General features: G+C 50.5%; 1 protein-coding gene across 1 annotated transcript in view; it reads right to left on the bottom strand.

The window, feature by feature from the left end:
* Positions 1-15,679, bottom strand: part of gabbr2 (gamma-aminobutyric acid (GABA) B receptor, 2) — a 117,911-nt gene that overhangs the window by 36,944 nt on the left and 65,288 nt on the right. The window contains exons 4-11 of the mRNA XM_084695924.1: positions 14,077-14,178; positions 8,849-8,914; positions 8,127-8,315; positions 7,700-7,942; positions 4,865-4,925; positions 1,713-1,793; positions 1,114-1,264; positions 859-991 (exon numbers count right to left, since the gene is read on the bottom strand). Coding sequence (XP_084552050.1) covers positions 859-991; positions 1,114-1,264; positions 1,713-1,793; positions 4,865-4,925; positions 7,700-7,942; positions 8,127-8,315; positions 8,849-8,914; positions 14,077-14,178 — 1,026 coding nt within the window. The remainder of the gene's footprint in view (positions 1-858; positions 992-1,113; positions 1,265-1,712; positions 1,794-4,864; positions 4,926-7,699; positions 7,943-8,126; positions 8,316-8,848; positions 8,915-14,076; positions 14,179-15,679) is intronic.

The following is a 15,679-nucleotide window of genomic DNA, read 5'->3' as shown; positions in this document are numbered from 1 at the left end:
GAGATTGCAACTCATCATTCATTTTTAGCAGGGTAATTGTCAAATTCAGATGTGCGTGTGTGTGTGTGTGTGTGTGTGTACTTCATCAGAAACAATACCTCTACACCAAGCCACAGAGCGGCAGACACAAATGACAAAACAGGAGACAGCCAAAAAACAATTACAGCTGCCTTACAAAAAGAAAAGAACACAAAAGCGCATATTGATCGGTAGCGGTGGCTGAAACACACACACACACAATGCTTCAACACCTGGGCTCTTGGATGTGGCAGACTCCATTTTGGCTCTGGTGTCTGAGCAGTGTCGTGTCGTGCCTAACGTTATTTAGGGATCTCCCTGTGGAGGACGGTTATCGCTGTAATCAAAGCTCTTTAATTAAAGCGGGGGCTTAGATAGTCACGTTCAAACACTCACTGCTTGGAGGAGGTGGGTGGGGGCACTGGGAGGGGGCGTGGGGAGAGAGAGAGAGAGAGAGAGAGAGAGAGAGAGAGAGAGAGAGAGAGAGACAGAGAGACAGAGAGAGAGACAGAGAGAGAGACAGAGAGAGAGACAGAGAGAGAGAGACACAGAGAGAGAGACACAGAGAGAGAGACAGAAAGAGAGAGAGAGACACAGAGAGAGAGAGAGAGAGAGAGAGAGAGAGAGAGAGAGAGAGAGAGAGAGAGAGAGAGAGAGGGAGAGAGAGAGAGAGAGAGGGAGAGCAAAAGCTCAACATAATGGTGACGAGGACGAAATATACTCTACAATAGTTTCTTAGCCCTTCTTTCTGTATTTCTCCCTGTTCTGTCAGAAAGTTGTTCAGATGAACTACGTATGTGTTGTTTCTGGCGGCGGCCAACTTGTTTCTACTGTACTCACAGTGCAGAGCGTCTCAAACTCTTTGTCGGAGACGAAAGAGCCGTCCAGGCCGAATAGGAAGATGGAGGCGTAGGACAGCAGTCCCCCTAGGATGATTAGGTTGTTCATATAGGGGCTGGACATCTTGATCAGTCTGGGGGGGACAAAGTATAGTCAGACAATTGATTTAGCCAAGCAACTCCCGCATCACCCTCCCCCAACCCACCAACCCTCGCCTAAACTGACCTATAGGTGCATGCACACACACACACTGACCTGTGGTTGCGGTTCTTGATGTTGAAGAAGAGGAAGGTTCCGGCCATCAGCATGCCCAGGATGGTGATGGTGGACAGGATGCTGTAGAGCAGCACATTTATGTGACGCCGCTGCAGCCGCACAAACGTCCTGTCCTTAGGGGGTTCCACACCTGAGAACCAAGAGGAGGGGGAGGGGGTAGAGGGGGAGGAGGTGTGGGGGGGGGGGTAGGAGGAGGTAGAGGGGGAGGAGGTAGAAGGTGGGGGTGGAGGAGGAGGTACACAGGGTGTTGGTCAGATAGCTTGCACTCCTGAGGTGCCCTGTGTTGCCCCCCCCTCCTCTGCCAGTGAGAACATCGATTTCTATGGTTCACTTTACACACTTCACCTCACCGGACACAGAAAACCAGGGTTCCTGCTGAAAAATGTCCAATAGTGTGAGTGTGCATGTGTGAGTGTGTGTGTGTGTCTTTTCAGGCAGAAGGAGGGAGAGAGTCAGAGTGAAACGAGGTGAACACCACCCACATACACTGACAGACTAGTATACACATTTTGCTCACGTTGCGGGTGAGTTCTAGTGACGTAAGACTTAACACCATCTTCTCTCTCACAGATACATACCTTGGAACTTGATAGTATTGTTGATGAGATCCAGTACATCTGCAATGGCATTGTATTCTCCAACCTTAACCTCCTGGCCCTCTGTAGAACACACACACAGACACATAAAAGTTAGTTACAGTGACAGTTTAAGGATACCTTTGTTTGTACAACTAAGTGTAAATGACGTTTACTGGCTATGACCCAAAATGGAGGGCAGTGGCTTCCAGGTAACCCACTCTACCTAGGAAAGTGGGTCCTCGCCACGGAACCGTGACAGGGAAAGGGGGACGTAATAAATAAATCCAATTGTACCATGGCATTTATAACACAATACCCATCGACTTTAACATTTTCACAGGAACAGGAAATGAGTTTAAATGGCAATATATCCTGGGCTCATAACCCAAATGTGTCTCTCAGGAGGCCCATTCTAACAGAGCTGATTTCCTATCGGAGGTGTCTTAAAGGCAGCTACTGGTCCCGCATGTGTAATACTGCAATAGTATTGACCCACTCTGTCCCTCATAAAGACACTCGCTCACTCTCTGCTCTCACTGGGGACTGGGATGCTGGGATGGGGAGAGGTGGAGGGGGGGGGGGGGTGCGGAGGGGGAGTTCTCCAGCTTTCAAATTTCTCTCTCTCTCTCTCTCTCTCCCTCTCTCTCTCTCTCTCTCTCTCTCTCTCTCTTTCTCTCTTTCTCTTTCTCTCTCTCTCTCTCTCTCTCTCTCTCTCTTTCTCCCTCTCTCTTTCGAAACATGCACATTCTCTCACACACATTCTCTCACACACACACACACACACACACACACACACACACACACACACACACACACACACACACACACACACACACACACACTGGTGCAGCAACAAACTAATTATTTATATAAGTTATGGCTTTGACACAAGTCAAACCCAGTGAACACCTCAGTAGCATTCGTCTTGACATTGGAAGTCAGTGATAAAACCTGTTTTCGAAAAACACCAGACTGGCTCTGTGTTCATTTGTAGTTTTTCTGACTTTGAGAATGAACAATTAGGACTACAACTCCCTTGGGGCTGTGGCGGCACCATGAGGATGTTAACATGACCCTCAGCCTGGCTTAGGAGAGAACACTTCATGGCTGTTTGTTCAATTAGCATCCTAATTACTGTGAACTGGATCCAGACTTCATAATCACCTCCTGTCCATTCTGAACCAGACGTTATGTTGTTGTTTCTGAGGACCATAGGTTTGAGAATGCTCAGTTAGATTAGAAAGACGTGTCCTGGAGGTCACAGACAGGAGACCAGGCGGAGGTGTCTACGCAGGTGGTGCTACATAGACAACGACTCGATTAACGGCATGAAAAATAAATCAACTCAAGCCTTATGAGCAGACCGGAAGAGGAGTTACCGCTGTAACAGATGGGGAGGAGGAGGTACCTTGGTGTTATAACATTCCCAGCTGGCCCGCACCGCCTACCTCATGCCAAACTATTTTTAGGGATTTGACAGAATGGGGCTTTTATTCTGAAATTGTTGGTTACAAAACTAGATGTAAATGCATCCTCGTTGTGTCATTAAGGTTTGCTTCCCGTCTGGATTTCTATGAAGACATCCCACAGGTTTCATGGGGAAACACAGGTGAGCGATGGGCTGTGGACATCCAGTTAGGAGGAGCTGGATCTTCTGACAGGGCGCTGGAGTTCTGATCGCCCGGAGCAAGACAGAGAGAGGGGGATGGAGAAAGAGGGGGAGAGAGGGGGAGAGAGAGAGAGACAGAGAGAGGGACGAGAGACAGAGAGAAGTGGAGAGAGAGAGGGGAGGGAGAGTGAGTGAGAGAAAGATAGGGGGAGAGAGAGTGAGTGAGGGAGAGAGAGAGTGAGGGGGAGAGAGAGTGAGGGAGAGACAGGGAAAGAGGAAGAGAGAGTGAGGGAGTGAGGGAGGGAGAGTGAGGGAGAGAGAGTGAGAGAGTGAGGGAGAGAGAGTGAGAGAATGAGGGAGAGAGTGAGAGAGAGTAAGAGAGTGAGGGAGAGAGAGTGAAGGAGGAAGAGAGAGTTAGTGAGAGAGAGAGTGAGGAAGGGAGAGAGAGAGAGAGAGAGAGAGAGAGAGAGAGAGAGAGAGAGAGAGGGAGAGAGAGAGGGAGGGAGAGAGAGTGAGGGGGAGAGAGTGAGGCAAGGACGGAGGGAGGGAGGGTGGGAGAGACCGGAACTTCAGCAGGATTCAGTCAGACAGAGGGGGAGTCAGTGTTCTCTGGGTGTTTGGAGCAGAGAAGGGGGAGGTCATAAGATCGCAAGATGGTTAGAGATGAAAGGATGAAAAGAGAGAGGGGTGAGCGTGAGAGAGGAGAGGAGGAGAGAGAGATTCATACGATAAACACAAAGCAAGATATTTAGAGAGAGAGAAAGACAGACAGAAAAAAACAGACAGAGAGAGAAGGGAGGGGGTTGGGAGACAGAGGGTGGAGAGAGACATAAAAAAGAGATAAAGAGAGAAAGGGTGGATAAAAGAGAGATTAACAAGTGTATTTAAACAGGGAGAAGTGGCAGGGGGGGTGAATATGCCCAGGGCTAACAAGGAATCCATGTGATTGCTGTCCCGTTACAGCAGCGAGGGCCCCCCCTCCACAGGTGACCTGATATAACAGGCCCTTCTCTGCTCAGCCATGCCTACCTTCAAAGAAACAGACAACGTCCCCTCCCAGTCAAACAGGTCCTCCTGTCCTCAGGGTTCAAACACACAAGCAAACACAGACAGGCGCTTACCTCTCAAACACACAGAGAAACACACAAACACACACACCTTTCAGAAACACACACACACGGTGATGTAAGCAGCTCGGGGCAGTGTGTGCGGTGGGGTAGATAAGACAGGAGGGGGAGAGAGGAGACTAATAGAAAACAGTTTAGTACGGAGGGAAGGGGGCATGGGGGGTGGGGGTCTCTGGGGAATCCTGTCCCCTGAATCAAGATACCATCTCTGGTGTGCCCCCAACCACCACCACCCCCCCACCCACACTCACTCTGCTGAACCTGCTGTAAACAAACACTGGTGGGCTGACGCTACAGAGCAGAGGAGCTTCAAAACTACAGTACCCATCACACCCCTGTGTGCAATCCCAATGCAGACGATACCGTGGCAGTCAGGGCAATTCAGCGGTAGCTCATAGAAAGTGTCATGGCCGTACCTTGGAACTGCGTGAACTTGATGGTGCCCATCCTCTCGCCGTTCCGGAACATGACCTGACCCTGGAGGGACGGAAGACAAAGACGAAGATAAGAGAAAAACAACGTCATTTCACACTAATAAAATCAAAGCAAGTCACAAAAGTGCAATGTCATTTAACACCCGCAGTCACCTTTCACAACTGACCAGGACAACCCAAGTTAGCATTTAATATGTCGAGAGGCTTTTATGACCAATATCCAAAAAACATCCATCAAATCTGATAGAGTTTTAACCAAGAGAGTAAAAGAGGGTGTGGTTTGACAGTAGTGCTGAACAGGGGCTTGCTGTCAGAGTGGCTCTCTTCAGGCCTAACCCTTAGTCTTGGCCTGACAGAGACTGTTGGCAGACATCCGTCTACGTGAGCAGCATTGTGGCGTTCTTCTGGCACCTTCCTGGCCGCTTATCACATCAGTTAGAAGGCAAGAATCGATCAGTTTACCGGGGACAGACAACATTAACGTCCGGCAGACTCATCTGTTAATATCCTTCATATGGGTGTGTGTGGTGGTGGTGGTGGTGGGGGGGGGGGGGGGGTTCTGCTGCGTCGGGACACTTATCGCAAACCCCCTCACCCCCCCCACCCCACCCCACCCCCACCCACCACCCCCCACCCCTACAGGCAATTTATTTAAGTGGGAGTGGCAACAGGAGTTGGAGTGCGTTGGGGTGTGTGTGTGTGGGGGGGGGGGGGTGTAGACTGGCTTCAGTGCCTTTGATGTCATCTCCAGAGGTGATCAGTCCCCATTGTGGAGGCTCCAGGCCGCAGTCCAGCCACCACCACCTCCAGCCTCTAGCATTCATGATATTCATACCCTTTCAAGAGGAAATGAGTCTTGTCAACACACCGCCTTTCTTCCTTTCTATCTCTCACTCGCTTTTTCCCCGCCCCCCCCCCCCCTTCCTTCTCCCTCTCTTCATTTGGTGAGTCTGTTTAATTAATTCAGCCCGCCATCTGCTTGTCTCCTCTCCCTGATGAAATATGAAGTGGTTTTAGGGATGCAGGGCCAGGTGAGGGTGAGTCTGGTATTAGCAAGGCACTGATTAAACTCATGCCGAGGGTGGGTGGGGACAGCAGGGAGACTCAAGAGACCGTTTCGGCCCTGTCCCCCCCCCCCTCACACACACAAAGAGGCTTTGAAGTATCCCCCTGTCTCAATTCACACTCATGTATATCCACACAGACACCAGGAGAAAGGATCCGGGGCCCTTCGACAAAGACTTGTCCCAGACTAGCAGTCCCGTCGAGGGGTCTTAGACCCAGGTCACCTCCCTGATGATGGAGATATGCTGGAACGTCACCTTGTGCGAGCTGCCACATTACTTTCTATCTGGATACGACAGGGGTGGGAGAGAAGGTAGGTCTATGTGTGTTTGAATGTGTGATTGAATGTGTGTGTGTGCATATTTGTGTGTGTGTGTGTGTGTGTGTGTGTGGGGGGGGGTTCAGGTGTGAATAGCGTACCAGAGGGATCGGCAGGAGCAGCCAGATGTGATGAAATGTTCCTCTCCCACACACAACAAACTAAAACTGCACACAAACACAACATAGCAGGAACATTCCTTTGCAAGCACACATGGACACCTGTGGACACACACACACGCACACACACACCTCACACCTCTATCCTGCAAGGTTTCTACCCTGAGGCAGTGATTCAAGCTGTCACACTCTCCACCATGATACCAATACACTGGTAACAGTCAAGACATAGCCCACACTGCAGACACACACACACGCACCCTCTGTGCTTTCGTGTGTCTAAGTTTCTAAGCTGTCTACAGATACTCTGTAGCTAGAAGAACAGTCAACAAATACTAAATCATTCAACAAACCTGCCAAAATGTAATAAATCATTTTAAGTATGGCTTAAATGTCCTCTAAAACCAGTGTTTAATTGGTGATCATGTTGAATCTTCAAACCTTTCCCTTCTTTCTATTCCCTTGACACATGTTGGTAGAACTGTTTTTACACCTGTTACGAAACAAGCTTTTTCAAGACAGCAGGGGAACAATGTTTATCGTGTAATCAATGCAAATGACAAACAACAAACAATAAAACCCACAAGATTACCAGTGTGCATTTACCATACAGTAGAAGGTGAATCAAGCAATTGTAGATAGATATTTATAGAGACAGTACAGTAGGTCTGGTCATTCTCAATCTTCCCAGCATAATAAAGACAACTAACCAATCAACTGGCTTGTTTAATCCTATAAGTGGTCCATGGTTGTGTCACTACAATACATACTTACTGTACACGCACCTACACTCACGCGCCAGCCTAGCCTCTGAGAGATGCTGCATGAGATGTTGCATTAAGCACCTTAATTAACACAAGCTGGTCCTTTTTTTAGCACAAGTGTATCTGTGCATGACCTGAGGTGAAGAACTGTGTGTGTATTCATGTGCATGTGTGTGTCATTGAGTCAGGATGTCATAACAGTGAGAGTGTGGAGGGCACCAGCTGCTGTTAAAGGTCTGCCCAGGTTTGACGCCAGGATCCTGGGTAGAGACTCGCCTCGTAGCAGGCCTGACCTCAAACAGGCTTAACGCTCCTGGGGGCACAGTGCTGCGTGACAGGCTCTCCATGTAGGGCTTGGGACTTTTCGGGTGTGCTGAATGCTGTTTGTGTGTGTGTGCGTTGGTCGTCAAATAAGGACAAGGACATTTTTCTCCAATCAGAGAGGGAAGCCATTGGAGGGGTTTACTGGCATCACGATCGAGACGCGGGGAGTTCACGGGTCCCAAATCCTTTTTTCTCAGTAGCTAGTCGACTGAACCGCCAGACTCACCGTCACGCCGAAGAAGTTGGTCTCGTTCATGACGTCCAGCACCATCTTGCCCACCTCGTGGTCGTCCACGGTGAAGTTGTGGTGGAGATCGTGGTGCTGCTTGTGCCTGAGCAGCTGCATGACCCGGGTCAGAGTCTTGGCAATCACCCAGATCCCGTCGTAGGCAAAGCCGTGGAACTTGCTGGCCTCCACGCCCTTCTGACGCAGCTCCCCCTCGTACTCGCTGGCGTACTCCTTTGGGGTCTGGGAACGGGGTGGCAGGGGCGTGGAGGCAAAACGCTCGGATTACTGGATGGAACTCTGTGTGTGTGTGTGTGTGTGCCAGGGTTAAGCATGTGAGTGTGTGTATGCCTCTGTGTGCGCAAGTGAGTGTGTGTTTGCAGTGTGTGTGTGTGTGTGTGTGCGTGTGTGTGCGCGGGACACTCACCCTCCCAGAGATGCCCTTGACCTGCCTGGCGCTGAGCGGTTCAAAGTCCACGCTGATGTAGCCCTCCATGGCGGTCAGCAGCTTGCGGGTGGTGCAGTTGGTGGAGTTGGCCTGCTCCCACCAGTTGCCCTGGTACCAGCCTGGGATGATCCACTGGTACTTGCTGCCATACATGTTCAGGTTGTAGGCCTGGGGAGAACGGGGGATGACTGGGTCAGAGGCCACATGAGACCAGGTCGTCTGGACTGTTATGTGTAAGCTGCGGTGGGTGTGTGTGTGTGTGTGTGTGTGTGTGTGAACAAACACCTTTTTTATACTGGGTGGTCATGTAGATGGTTATAATACACCCTCTCTCATCTCATTCTCTCACCTTTTCACTCCCTGGCACACACACACACACGCAGTCACACAAGCACATCCACATCAAAGCAGCCCATAAGCTGTTCCTTGTCAAACACGAGTCATCATCGACGCTTTGGAAGACCCATAACTGACCCGCTCAGTGGTAATCATTAGCGGTGGCCGTGTCAGCGCGCCACATTGTCCTTAAGGACTGAGTGGCTCCAGTCAAAAACGTCAATAGGTATAGGCTCTCTGCTGCAGCGGACCCTGCGTCACTGGCTGCAGCCACAGTCAGTTTAACAAGATATAATCCTGGTTGGGGTGCGCTTCAAAGGAGGGGGTGGTGGTGGTGGTGGTGGGGGGGGGGGCAATCTACTCACACAGCAGAAGACCTTGGAGGCCAGGTTCTCGTCAAACTGGCCGATGATGATCCTCACGTCATTGTCCTGAGGAGAGAGAGGAACAAGAGGAGGAACAGAGCGTTACGACGTGAGTGTGCGTGTGTATAGTCACGTCACAGCAAGCTGGACAACTTTTTGGGGGATAGCCGCCGCAAAGGAGGGAGCGCTCTGTGTGTATGTGTGTGTGTGTGTGTGTGTGTGTGCGCGCGCGCTTCATTCTCATGTTGTGTGTGTGTGTGCGCGCTGTACACCTTAAACAGTGTTTGATGGATGTCGCTCTGATGTTTCTCATAGGTGACACTCGGGTCCCGCTCCATGGGGTCAAAACGCTCCATCAACACACTGCCAGAGGCAGACAACACCGCGACGAGGGAGACGGAAAGGTCACGTCTGACTGCTTTGCTAAAGCTCGGGCGACAACGCTTCGAATGAGTGAACTAACCCTTTACCTCCGGCGGGCCGTTACAGTCGTTTGAACCAGGCTGTGGATGTGGGGCCGGAGGCTTGCACACAATGAGGTGCACACGTTCACTCTCTTTATTGGTCCATAAAATGTCGATTCATCTGAAACATCAAGCGGGTGCTGTCGTTTTTTGATGTTTCACATCAGATTGTGTTTGGATTTAAGGGTTGAAAGTACTGATCAAACAGAGAAGCTTGTGTGTTTATAGATCATATACAGCCACCTTTTATGACTTAAATTTGGACCCTTAATGTACCAAATCAGAGGTAAGTATCGACAGGTTGCACTGAGTAAAGAAGAAGGTTAATCATCAAAACTACAAAGGAAGTATTCTAAAGTAGAATTGAAAGTAAATTAATTTAATATCAAACAATTTATGACCATATGTCAACATTTGATCTGCATGATACAGTCTGACCTGCTTCTACAGCAGTGGTATCTCTCAGCTCTCATAGCCACAGCATGCCATATGCAAATGAAAGGCTGATTTGATGGCTAGATGGCTTAAGGTCAATCAAACATTACAGCCTGGCCAATCCTGGATTTTGTATGTGGCACATGTCATGTTGATCAGGACACAACTGCCAACCATTGTGACCCAATCATCCAAATACCCAGATTTGATTGGACGGATTTATCCAAGAAAGGATTACGGTTCCTCTCATGACAGTTTCACATTTTCCCTGAATCGATTTGATGACGTAAAAAAAAAAAAAAAACGACTCAATTGTTTCAGGGTTTAGATACGGACTCACAGTTGTAAAACAACTCACACACAGACACCTCCTCCACAAACAAATATTTTTCTGAAACCAGAGGAAACAGAATAAAAACAGCATACTGCCTTTCAGCACAAAGACCCTGTGACCCGCTCCACGCCGGCATGGTGTGTGGTCCCCCCACCTGTGTCTCCTTTCATCACCACAAAAACCCCAATCAAAACATCCATTCCATCCCAGAATTCCTTAGCGGGTGGCGGGCTCCTTGTGCGAGCCAGACAGCGTGCTGGGGCATTTAAGGGGGCCTTTTGTGTGTGTAGGGGTTGTCAACGGTGCCCTGTTCCCCAGGAGGAGCAGCCCTTGACCCCAGGCCCTCCAGCTGGGCCCCAGGACATAGGAGCCCCCAATCCCTGCTGGCCCTTCAAGGGTCTTTGTGTGGTGTGTGTGTGTGTGTGTGATGGGGCTGTGTGGGTGGTTTGGGGTGGTAGGGGTGTATAGGGTGTGTGTGTGGTTTGAGGAGGGGGAGTGTGTGTGGTGTGTTTAGTCCAGGCCTCATGTATCCACTAGGTAGAGCACCCCTGGTAGGTCCCCGTAGACAGTACTGCTGGGGCTTGTCCTCCGTCCATTTAGATGGAAGGGTAATGCCTGCCCACTTCATACACCGTGAGGTGTCTCCTTACCAGGATGGGGTTGATTAGATCTCCTCACACACCGATACACACACACCAACAAAGACAAGGACCCACACACAGCGACAAGGACACACACACACACACAGAAAACACACACAGATCACATTCACACACATTCAGTACACAATACTTCAGACAAGGACACACACGTACGTGCAGAGACACACACAAAAACACATGCACACAAATGAGAGCAGTTTATAAGAGTGTAAGAGTGATTTATTGACTGGTCTGTGTGTTGTCCTACCCACTAAACTAGTCCCGTCTGGTTGTAATGATTACTGTGTGGCTAATATGTACACACTTTACTGCTCTGTCTAATGGCCAGGCTGTCCGGCCTGTCTAATGGAAACTAGGTAGACATTATGGTTGTAATAGTCCTTCTCATAAACTGATCTACAGCAGCAGGCTGAGGGGTTAAAGAAGCAGTTCACTCAAAACCTCTCCACCAGGATTTTCACTTCTTTAAATTGGTGTTGTTTCGTCGTTATATGTATTTAATGACTACACCGTGTGTGTATGGGATTTGCCCATCCATTTAAGATAGATGTGTATGTGTCTATGTTTGCTGTGTGTGTTTCTGTGTGTCTCTATGAGTGGCATGCCTGTGTGTGTGTCGGCGTGGGTGTGTTTCTCGGTGTGTGTGTGTGCGCGCGCGCGCGGAGGTTTTGCAGTGTAGAGCCCATGCAGCGGCTTTACGCTATTATGGGATTTGGGGGAGCAGAGGTGCTCCATCAGAAGGAAGGGCCGGCCAGGAAAACGCAGCACAGCGCAGCAGAGCTGTGGCAGCAGAGCTGTGTGCAGCAGAGCTGTGGCAGCAGAGCTGTGGCAGCAGAGCTGTGTGCAGCAGAGCTGTGTGCAGCAGAGCTGTGTGCAGCAGAGCTGTGGCAGCAGAGCTGTGGCAGCAGAGCTGTGGCAGCAGAGCTGTGGCAGCAGGGCTGTGGCAGCAGAGCTGTGTGCAGCAGAGTGGTGTGCAGCAGAGCTGTGGCAGCAGAGCTGTGGCAGCAGAGCTGTGGCAGCAGAGCTGTGTGCAGCAGAGTGGTGTGCAGCAGAGCTGTGGCAGCAGAGCTGTGGCAGCAGAGCTGTGGCAGCAGAGCTGTGGCAGCAGAGCTGTGTGCAGCAGAGTGGTGTGCAGCAGAGCTGTGGCAGCAGAGCTGTGGCAGCAGAGCTGTGTGCAGCAGAGTGGTGTGCAGCAGAGTGGTGTGCAGCAGAGTGGGCAGCAGAGCTGTGTGCAGCAGAGTGGGCAGCAGAGCTGTGGCAGCAGAGCTGTGGCAGCAGAGTGGGCAGCAGAGCTGTGTGCAGCAGAGCTGTGTGCAGCAGAGTGGGCAGCAGAGCTGTGGCAGCAGAGTGGGCAGCAGAGTTGTGGCAGCAGAGTGGGCAGCAGAGCTGTGTGCAGCAGAGTGGTGTGCAGCAGAGTGGTGTGCAGCAGAGCTGTGTGCAGCAGAGCTGTGTGCAGCAGAGTGGGCAGCAGAGCTGTGGCAGCAGAGTGGGCAGCAGAGTTGTGGCAGCAGAGTGGGCAGCAGAGCTGTGTGCAGCAGAGCTGTGTGCAGCAGAGTGGGCAGCAGAGCTGTGGCAGCAGAGTGGTGTGCAGCAGAGTGGTGTGCAGCAGAGTGGGCAGCAGAGCTGTGTGCAGCAGAGTGGGCAGCAGAGCTGTGGCAGCAGAGCTGTGGCAGCAGAGTGGGCAGCAGAGCTGTGTGCAGCAGAGCTGTGTGCAGCAGAGTGGGCAGCAGAGCTGTGGCAGCAGAGTGGGCAGCAGAGTTGTGGCAGCAGAGTGGGCAGCAGAGCTGTGTGCAGCAGAGTGGTGTGCAGCAGAGTGGTGTGCAGCAGAGCTGTGTGCAGCAGAGCTGTGTGCAGCAGAGTGGGCAGCAGAGCTGTGGCAGCAGAGTGGGCAGCAGAGTTGTGGCAGCAGAGTGGGCAGCAGAGCTGTGTGCAGCAGAGCTGTGTGCAGCAGAGTGGGCAGCAGAGCTGTGGCAGCAGAGTGGGCAGCAGAGTTGTGGCAGCAGAGTGGGCAGCAGAGCTGTGTGCAGCAGAGTGGTGTGCAGGAGGGCTGTGGCAGCAGAGCTGTGTGCAGCAGGGCTGTGGCAGCAGAGCTGTGGCAGCCGGAGGATCAATAACCACGCAATGAAGAGGGCACTGCTGGGACAGGGACGGGAGCTGCGACTGTGTAGTACATCATCTTCAGACGTACAGAATGGGGCTGCGTGTGTGTGTGGATTGGGGGGAGTCACACTGTGTTAAATATCCAGTGAGAGAGACAGGAAAAGAGAGAGAGAGATAGAGAGAGAGAGAGAGAGAGAGAGAGAGAGAGAGAGAGAGAGAGAGAGAGAGAGAGAGAGAGAGAGAGAGAGAGAGAGAGAGATAGGTTGTACCAGAACATCCTTTCTATCTGGGAAATTGCAGAGAGAGAGAGGACCGAAATGTGATAGAGAGATAGCAGAGATGACTGTGTGCTGAAGCTCTCCAGCAGTAGGGCTGGGTCAGCACCATGGACAGCGCTTGACTGTAGTGTGCTACTACTAGAAAACTTTACAGAGCATCTCAGGACAGCAAAGAATGCCGCAGAACACAACAAGACGCGACAAAACACGACAGAAAAGAACAGAACAGGACAGCAGACACAACAACAACACGACAAACAACACAGATGTGTTTGATTTGCGATTCAGGCATCAGATGGTCAAAAAACGCTTCCCGTCCCAGACGATCTGTCAAAACAAGGCTGCACACACACACACACACATGCATGTGCACACACACACAATTTCATCCTTTCTGATGGCGTTACAGGGGGAATGGCCAACGGAAATAGAGATGAGAGGAAAACAAACCCAGTGTTTTAGAGAGAGAAGGCAGCTCTGCTGAGACATGAAATGCGTAAATCATTTGCATATTCAACTCTGATCAAGGAAAAAGATGTCAGCTTAAAATGTCAGCTTCACACACTGAGATGGATGTATATTTAGGAAGGAAAGCTTCATCTTTCTTTCTTTTCTTCCCTTCCCTGCTGTCTCCCTCTCTCTCACACACACACACACACACACACACACCCACACACACATACACTGATCTCTTTCTCCCTGCTTCCTCACTTGCTTCTGTCTCCTTGTCTCAGTGTCTTGAATTGAGATGCCTGCAGGATGGAGGCTGTAAGAGTTCTCAGGCTTCTCTGACAATGGTTAGTCAAACATGTCGGACGTTGGGACTGGAGTGTCTGTAATTTTCCCTTCCTTCTCTTCCATTCAAACACCATGATAAGTGTTAGGTTGAGGACACACACTCTGGGACCATGCACAGCTCCCGACACACACACACACACACACACGTTACACTCACCTTCAGCTTTTTGACGTTGATACACGGGTCATTCGAAAAGCTCTCTGTGTCAGCGATCTGGATGTCCGCTTTCTCTAGCTCGTTGGTCAGGTCATTCCTTACCTGAGAGAGAGAAAGAGAGCGCACGAGGGAGAGAGAGAGAAGGAAAGAGATACAGAGAAAGAGAGAGAGAGAAATAAAGAGACGGAGGGGAAGAGAGAGAGAGAGAGAGAGAGAGAGAGAGAGAGAGAGAAAGAAAGAAAGAGTGAGGGAGAACAAATAAGTACCTGAAAATAACTCTTCCCTTCTTCCTTTAGTATGCCTTCTCCCTCATGTCAGTTAGCAGCCAATAGCAGCAACCCACCATGTGGGATGCTTCCCTGGTGAGACTTGGCTGTACTTCAGATACTTCTGCCTTAATCTGGCCCAAACCCACCCAGCAGTAAACCATGCCCAATTGTTAATTAATACTTTAGAAAATAAAGAGAGGAAAATTGCCTCTCGGTAACTGACGACTCCCAAACCCTCCATATTTAAGGCGATGATTCAATGTGGCCGACATAGCAAAACATTGTAGGAATAGACACGGGCCCAGTTTAACTACTGCTTAGACTCTCTAAAAAAAGTCAGCTGACCCTTTACACAGCAAGCACAGCAGAGAGACTAGTGACACAGAACAAAGAGAGAGAGAGAGAGAGAGAGAGAGAGAGAGAGAGAGAGAGAGAGAGAGAGAGAGAGAGAGAGAGAGAGAGAGAGAGAGAGAGAGAGAGAGAGAGAGAGAGAGAGAGAGAGAGAGAGAGAGAGAGAGAGAGAGAGAGAGAGAGAGAGAGAGAGAGAGAGAGAGAGAGAGAGAGAGAGAGAGAGAGAGAGAGAGAGAGAGAGAGAGAGAGAGAGAGAGAGAGAGAGAGAGAGAGAGATTGACAGGTAATCTGACTGACAGGTCTCCAGGTTTTCATCACAGCTTGACGTGTGTCAGTGGGAGAGGATTCTCTCCTGGCTCTCTAACACAAGACTCCACAGCAGCCTGGCAAGCCGTTCTGTGAAGGCATCTGCACTGAACAGTGACTCACTGTTGATGTGGAAATCTACTATATGAACACAGTGGATGAGTGAGGGAGGATGTGTACAACTTTTGTTTGAAGAAAGAAGAATACACGACCCACAGACACAAACACACAAACACCACCCTCACCACACAATTATCCTTTGTATTTTTCCGCCCTCCATCCCAGCAGCCTTCCATGCTGTGCCATATGCCCTCGGGCAGACGCCCCAGGGGAGGGTTGGCATGGGGGCATGACATGAAATCAGATGGTGCATGCCAGGTGGAGTGAGCCCACTTTCCATGATGGCAAAGACGAGGGGTGACAGCGAGCACAGTGCACTTGTGTGTGAACTTGGAAACTCTATACACATACACACACACACACAGAAAGCTTCCTCTGACTTCCGCATGAGAAGCTTGTGGGCTCATCTCAAGAGGGTTTCAGTCCTCTCTGATTTTGGAGGAAGGAGAGCCTTTGGAAAGGGGAAAGAGGGAGGGAAAGGAGGGGCGGGACGATGTATGGGAAGGAGGGTAGAAGGAAGGAGGGAAGGAAGGAAGGAGGGGAGGAAGGAAGGAAGG

The sequence above is a fragment of the Hypomesus nipponensis genome, chromosome 4 (assembly GCF_054491055.1).
Source record: "Hypomesus nipponensis isolate SF chromosome 4, ASM5449105v1, whole genome shotgun sequence".
NCBI classification, from domain to species: domain Eukaryota; kingdom Metazoa; phylum Chordata; class Actinopteri; order Osmeriformes; family Osmeridae; genus Hypomesus; species Hypomesus nipponensis.
This window is presented reverse-complemented; position numbering and strand designations above follow the sequence as displayed.